Genomic DNA, 7,885 nt, shown 5'->3' with positions numbered 1-7,885 from the left:
GGTTTGGAGGGAAAGTTCCATCCTATGGGGAGTGGAAGGCGGGACATCAGGAGGAGGGGCTGTACTGTATAAATATGTGATGCCTGTGTGGTGAAGAGGAGATGCTGAGACAGACTGTGAGACACTGGGTTGGGACGAAGCAGCAGCTGGGGAAGAAGAAGCTGTTGTGGGAGTCTGTGTGTCTGACAGGGTACTACTGTGTGTCAGAGTACCAGCCTGAAAGGTTCAGGAGTCTGTTGGTTAGCCAGAACTGATGGGTTCAGGGTCTGTGCTTTAAGTTAAAGGTTCTAGGTGAACCAAACTGTATGCTTGTGTGTGTGAGAATAAGCCACGTTACTTTATTTTATTCACCTGATTGTTTTATTTACCCTGTTTGTATTTAAAATAAACCTTATTCTTTTGTTGTTTAAAAATCCATCCCTGGTCTGTGTGACTTATTATAGGGAATGGTTGGTGGCAGCTTAGTAACTGTGTGATAGATCCCAGTAGGTCTGGGTTTGTCACAGATGGGACGGAGAGATTGACCTCCCCTGGTTGTCTTAATACTTGTAGATCTTCTTTGAGGAGAGATGGTCTTTCAGATCTCCTGGACCAAAATTGTAGAAGGCTTCAATAATCAAAACTAGCACAATGGATTGTGCCTCGACATGAACAGGACGGCGGTGTTGTATGTTGTCCTGGGATGCCTCTCCACTGAGGAGACTGGCTGTGGCATTTTTCACTAACCGAAGTTTCCAACTGGTCCTCAGTGACAGCCCCACATAAAGTGCATTTTGTTGTTTATTTGTTTATTCGTGTCCGAATCTGCATCCCCTTATAAACCGCAGATCAGTTAGCAGTGTTGTCATAAAGACTGACCCTTACATTTTGAAAAGTTTAGCCTACAAACTTCACATAAGTAATGCAACACCTGATTTGCCATTTCCTCACCAGTATGGCCTTTCATTTCCAAAAAAGTTAAAAAGCCTTCAATAGTCTGTTCATCTTTTAAGTACCAAAATACATTAGTTGAATGAATTCCTCACAGGTGCTTTTGGACAGGTGAGAAGGATTTCCTTTGCCTGCATTTCCATATTTCAAAATGTGGCCTGCTAAAAATGAATCAAACTGGCTTATGAGTTCAAGCAGCCCTAAATAATTCCCATTGTGCAATGATCCAAACCTTTCTTCTCTTCCTCGAAAAGCCAAGCCACGTTTAGCTAACGTACGAATATTGCTCCTGGTAATCACACTCTTCCTGAATTTGTTTCCCCAACTGTTGCCCCAACCTTGTCTGCGAGTTAAGTATGTTAGCATGGAGTTGCGGTGAGTAGTGCCTTTTCCATGATTATCAATTACAATAGTATTCCAAACTCTTCTCTTATAAGAAAATGCGAGAGATTTTTAGGAGGAAACAGTTTGCAAACGAAACAATAAACCAGTCCTGTTGGTGGTGAATACAGTAACCACGTTCTTTTGTATTTCTCAACATTGGCTTTTGTCCCAACAAAGGTACAAGATGTGCCTTAAATGCATGCGTAGTCAAAAGCAACACCGTTTGGCCATTTTCATGAGTTTCACAACATTTCATAAGAACTCCCACAAAATTATGAAACAGTAATTACATTATTTGTTTTTTCAGTGTTATATTAAAAAAACAATCAGCTGACTTAAGAAGTGTCAGAGTCTGGAAGTTACTTAGGTGGCCTTTTGCCACCTGGCAAGGGCATCAGGGCCCAATCCACCACTCAAGGTAACAGAGCTGGAACAGTAAGGCAAGGCTGCACACGCAGGCCAAAGCGCAAGAGCAGAAGATGCTTGCGTTGCTGAGGCAAAGTCTGGGAGGGAGAACCACTCCTTCCATAGGCCTTCCTTCCAGGCTTCCAGGTGGGCCCTCATGGGTGGCCTAGTAGCTGCTGCTCAGGGCAGGGTCTGAGCCTGCAAACACCTGGCAATTCCTGGGTCAGGCTGGCCCTGATCCTGCACTGACCTTACCAGGGCCATGTAGGCCAGATCCTGACACAAAGTTACAATGTTAGCATGTGTTGTTGCCTGTTGACACGCTGGATACTGAGTGACCTACTAGCACCCTTGCACAGTTTCAGTGGACAACTGAACAGGACAGCCGACATGAACAAGACTTAGAAGTTAGACAAGAATAATCACATGAGCCTCCGTGGAGCTTGGCGTAGTTAAACTTACCAGATTCTCATTTTGTTGCGTTTCCAAAATTAGTGTACAGTGGTGCCCCACATAGCAACGATAATCTGTTCCGAAAAAATTGTTGCTGTACGGATTTGTCGCTATGCTGGGCAAAAAAACCCACAGGAATGCATTAAAACACGTTTAATGCATTCCTATGGGCAAAAAACTCACAGTTTTGCGAAAATCCTCCATGTGGCCGCCATTTTTCCTGCCCGGTAAGCGAGGAAAGGGTGAGAAAACACTGCGAGCGGCCATTTTATTTACCCGGGGGCCGTTTTTGAACAGCGAAACGCTTACTGATCATCGCAAAGCGATGTTTTACCATCTAAAACATCACAATGCGATCGCTTTTGCAATCACAAAATCCGCATTGCTATGCGGATTCATCGTTAAATGGGGCGCTCGCTATGCGGGGCACCTCTGTATATCATTAACCTCTATCATTGCTATCAATATTATTTTTACTTCCATCGAGGAGGTTATGTTTTTGTCGGAGTATGTGTGTCTTCGTTTCTTTTCTACCGAAGTTGTACAGATTGTATACAAATTCCACAGACTGCATACAAAGTTTCCCCCGCTTTCATTTATGTGGTGGGAGGATTTTCCCCCCTTTGATTTCATGACCCTTGGTGGAGGTCTACGCTCTCTGAGCGCTCTTGCTATTATTGTATATATCTGTATGTAATTTTTTTCATGGCTGCTCCGTTTGCAGTATCGCAGCATGTGGCCCATGGTAAATTCAGCTATGGAAAATTTCTGTGGTGCCCCCTCATCCCTTGATGCCCCCTTAAGCATGTGCTTATTGTGCTTAATGGTTAGTCCACCCCTGCCTGTTTGGTATTCAGTTCTTCTGAAACCTGGTTCTGTAAGTGTTGCAGGAAGAGGCCAAAAATAAAAAAAATTAAATTAAAGTTCTTGTGGTATTTTAAAAACCAAAAATAAGCAGCCACATGATTAAGGGAGACAAATCTATTAAATTTCCAAGGCCTTCTCCTGTGTTCATTGGCACACTGCTAAGAAGGACAGCTAGGAATCTTTGCCAGGCCGGTGAGGAGAGGCCACATTTGCATGAAGGGGCTGTTCTCTGGTCCTGCAGCGTTTAAAAGAAGGAGGTGGGGATTCCGTCCAGGTATCTTCCTGAAGCAAAGTCAGACACCTCCGGAAAGCTCACCATGGCCTGGGCTGTGCTTTTTCTCGCCCTCCTCAGCTTCCTCTCAGGTAAGTCTCTAGAGAAGAGACACCCCACTTCACAGCTACACACTGGTTTTCATCACACGTTAGCCACAGATACTCAGCACATATACTTAACACTTTTGTGGTATTTCAGAGAACAGAAAATGTGTCAGGCTCATGCTTTTTGCTTCTTCACCTTCCCAAGGTATCCGTTCACAGCTGACAATGAATCCGCCTGCCTCGGCCTTTGTGTCTCGGGGAGAAACCGTGACAATCTCCTGCACCAGAAGCAGTGATGGGAGCTGGGATTCCGTCTTCTGGATGCAGCAGAGACCCAAGCAGCACCCTCGCTTTGTGCTCTACGGTTCCAGCACCCGAGGAGAAGGGATCCCGGATCGATTCAACGGCTCAGCCTCTGGGAACACTGGCCGTTTAACCATAACTAATGCCCAGCCTGAAGATGAGGCAGATTATTACTGTGCTGAACAGTTTAAGACTGGTCAACTCTTTGGACAAGGATCCCGTCTCACCGTCACTGGTAAGTCATGTATTTGTCACATTCTTCCCTTCCCTGTTAAAATATTTTACTTTTTTCACCCGTTCCCACCTCTTTATTTTCTCATGACTTCATGTTGCTCTTGACTTTTGAATTATTTCATGTAGGAGTAGCCATTAATAAGTAGGAAGCTTTTCGTCATACCTGGAGCAAAGGATTTCAGGTCCCTTTTGACTTGCCTCTTCTTTCCTCTCTCCGTCTTTCTGCAATGAGCTGCGCAACTAGTAGACATGTTAATGTGTTGCAAAGCATCCAAGAGTCTGGAGGCTCCTTAAAGGCTAGCAGGCTTCCTTAGGCATCATCTTCTCTGGACTTCAGACACTCAAAGGTGTCTGAGAAAGGGGGTCACTGTCCACAATCCTGATGCCAAGCACTGCAAACAGAGAAGGGGGACTTGAGCTTTGCCCCCTGGGTAGCAGAATCTGAGAGCAGCAAACTCTTGAACCACATCTACTGCTGTTAAGGATATACTGTATGTAGCAACACCTCCAGAACAGATCCAGTTTCCTTTCCTTTTTTGAAGTGTCCCCTTTCTTTTTGGAGAGGGCCAGCCTTTCTTCTCCTCCTCGTTCTTGAGGGGGGCCAACACTCGCACCCCAGGGTGGAATGGAGGGAACGTGGATCTTCTTGCCTCAGGTGCCCAAATGGTTAGATACGCCTTTCCTCATGGCAAGGTGGACCCATATCCCCTTGCTCCTTTTGTTACACTGGGGAAATGGGACAAGGTTTTGGAAGTGTCTTTTGTGGCTAAGCCCAGATTCCAAAACAACTTTACCAGTCAATGCAAAATAGAGCAAGAAAATGGAATTTCAGTTGAAGTCCCTTTAGCTCCAGAGACGATGAGATCTTTTCATGGGATTCCTGTGATTCGGTTGCCACCTATCTAACATAAATGACTCTATTAAAGAGATAACATTGATGGGCAGTTTGGCAATCCAAAGCAATGGGCTCTTAATCAATCCATCAAAAACAAGGCAGGAAAATCGCCTGTTTATCAGACAGGCAATCTACAGCTGTTTATTGGAAAGGTATGTTTACACAGGAAGAGGGAGAGGGGGGGGAAGTCGACTTTCTGAATGAAATGCAACTGACCATGAATGGAGTTACAATTCCATTTTGGAGTGAATGTTGCCTTCTGCTTAGGTTGGTCTTAGATGGCCAGAATAGAGCTGCTGGAGAATGCCTGCAGCTACATCTCATGAATTGATGCTTTCTCCACCTCCTCCTGTTGGAAATCGACAGCAACAGGCTCCAGTTTTGATAAAACAAGGACAAGTATTGATTTTTATACCCCCAAACATGACAGGCAATAGATGAGTTTTTTAAATATAAAAGCAAGGAAGTATAAACGCTAGCTCCCATCTTTTCAAATGTCAAGGAAAAATCAGTGGATGTGTCCTCCAGCTGACCTCCTTATCCTGCAAACTGTGTACTGCATTTTGTCTCTTCTAGGCAATCTTACGAGAGTCTCTTGCACAGGGTTGCAGCCATACATGCCCATTAACAACACAGTGCAAAAGGAAGTTCTTCTCTTAGGAGGGGTTGCTTCCAAGGAAAGGCAGAGCGTAGACATTTTACTTCTTTGGAATGGAGCTCCAGAGACCTTTACCAGCCTTACCACTGCGCACCCATCTTCCCCCAGATTCCCCTGACATGTAATCTAAAAAAGGAATTTTTCCACACTGTCGTATCCTCAACTAAAGGGTTACAAATGTGGCTCCGGGAGACTGCACAACTTTTATTTACGATTTATGCCTATTCGGATCTCACATCTTGGTGCCTTTCTCCAGTAACACAAGGAGAATATGGAATCCCAGGGACAATGCTCAGGACACGTGGGTGAACAGAACAGTCTTCATCTGCTAGTGTGCTACTTCTTCCCCATTGAAAATTCTCAGCTACTTTTAGGAAACATGGAATAATTCCAGTTGGGGAGGTCTGGTGTTGTATATGTGTCAGGTGGAGTTCCAAACTATGTCATAGACAAAACTCTAACTTAAAAGGAGCAAGTTTTTCTCCACCTGAGAATCTTAGAAGCTCCTTGATCTCCTGAAGGACTGGTTTTCCACCATGGGATGCAAACTGCCTACATATTGTGCTGCTTTAATGGAAGTCACGTGACCAATTGCTCCATCAATATGTCTATTGAATTTATCATGCTGGCTGGGGGATTCTGGGATTTGTAATTCAAAAGGATTTTTTGCCATGTTCCTCCATGAAGAGCATGGGAATTCTTGCATATGTACACAAGTGACCTGAAAAGACACAAAGCAGTCTCAGTTCCCAAATTCATTATCCAGTCATGTGCTGGTGAGAATCCTATTCCTCCCTTAAAAGCTCATGTTCTTGGCATTTGGGTCTAAAGAAGGTTGCTTAACCTTCCTTAGACAGCTAAACAAAAGCCCTGCTCTAGTCAAGTATGAATGCATGGCTCCCATGATTTATCTTGTCCAGTAGATGTAGAATTTGTTTCTTGTAAGAAATTTAGAATTCAATGTTTATATGATGGCTACAATCCTGTTCCTCAGCACAGGAATTGCCCTAGAGTAGGCCCATTGAATCAATAAGGGACCGTTGAAGATCTTCCTCCATACTCTCTGTTGATTCTATTCGTAGTTGTGACTGACTTTAGCCTCAAATGTCACAGGCGAGGGGGACCATTTAAATCAATCGAACATACAGAGGAACTGACTGTAGATTCAATGGGCCTACTCTAGTGCGATAAGTGCTAGCAACAAGATTATGGCCACTGAAGTTCTGACTATGTTAAACTTCAGATGAATTAACCTCAAACTTTTGGATTTCTTTTTAAGTTTTAAATTATTATGTCATTAGAACTTGTAAAGATCAGGAAGCAAATTCTGAACATTCCTTTGTGACAGAGACCTGCAATGGAAGGATCTTAGTTGTGAGGTTCTAAGATGGGTCAACAGCAAAACTGGTTTTCACGTAGACTGACTTCTTTGTAAAGTCCTTGTAAAAGGGTGGAACTACTTGGGTAGCAGAGCCGAAGTTCTAGTTCTTTTCATAGGTTATGTTCTAGCAGGAATCCAGCACAGAGCTCTGTATTTAGGATGATGAATCATACAAATCTGGCTTCAATGTACAGAGGCACCTCCAGAGGAATTGTTGGTGGACTGGATCTAGAACTTCCAAATGACCGTAGAAGAAGTTCCCATTCCAAGGCACTTTCTATAGAACCCTTTGTATGGGATTAAATGTTGAAGGATGAGGAGGTCTCACTTTTATTTACCACTTCAGTCCCACAGTTCTCTACAGACACACAGACGTCCACAACAACTCTCTAAGGCTATTTCATGCTTACTTGAAATCCTGTCTCACAATATTTTGCTAACTCAGAAGGCTGTCTGTCCACGAGCACCAAGTCTTCGAATGAGATTGCAATTTCATCAACTGTTTAATCTCTTGCACAAGCAGCTAACAAACTTTCTCCATGTGTTGCAGGTTAGCACGACGGGAAGACCTTTGAGGAGGACGTGAAGACATCCGCATCTCCATAAATGTCGGAGAGCTCGGATTTGGCTCTCTTGTGCCTGGCTCTAGGGAGGAATCATGCTTCCTTCATGGGCCAAACCCTAATCCATAAAAACACTTTTCTCTCCTATGTAGTTCCTTTTCTCCATCTCCTCTTCTATTGTGTAGTTCCTTTTCCCTTCTCCTCTGTTCTCTCTTCAATTTCTTGTCCATATTGGCTTCTATCGTTAGCACATTAATAAAACGTTGATCCATTTCATTGGGGCTGTTTATTGGTCAAGAACTAGTCAACTGTAGGTCTATTGCCTTTCAATAGTTCTAAAGGTTGTTCCTGAGATGTCATTTGATTATTATCCATCTCTTTCTTCTGGATTTTATTTCTGTTTTGCTTTAATACCAGTGACATGTTCTAGGGACTCAGATGCACAGAACCTAATGCCATACCAGATGTTCTGCTGCTCAACTTTCTTAATGCTA

General features: G+C 43.7%; 1 gene segment (V, D, J or C); it reads left to right on the top strand.

Annotated features, from left to right (window-relative positions):
* Positions 1 to 3,306: 3,306 nt before the first annotated feature.
* LOC144584759 (immunoglobulin lambda variable 2-23-like) lies at positions 3,307 to 7,667 on the top strand. The segment is given in 3 exon segments: positions 3,307 to 3,402; positions 3,563 to 3,895; positions 7,379 to 7,667. Coding segments are annotated over 3 exon segments (384 nt in total).
* The last annotated feature ends 218 nt before the right edge of the window (positions 7,668 to 7,885 follow it).

Source organism: Pogona vitticeps, chromosome 14 (genome assembly GCF_051106095.1).
Source record: "Pogona vitticeps strain Pit_001003342236 chromosome 14, PviZW2.1, whole genome shotgun sequence".
Taxonomy (NCBI): Eukaryota; Metazoa; Chordata; class Lepidosauria; order Squamata; family Agamidae; genus Pogona; species Pogona vitticeps.
This window is presented reverse-complemented; position numbering and strand designations above follow the sequence as displayed.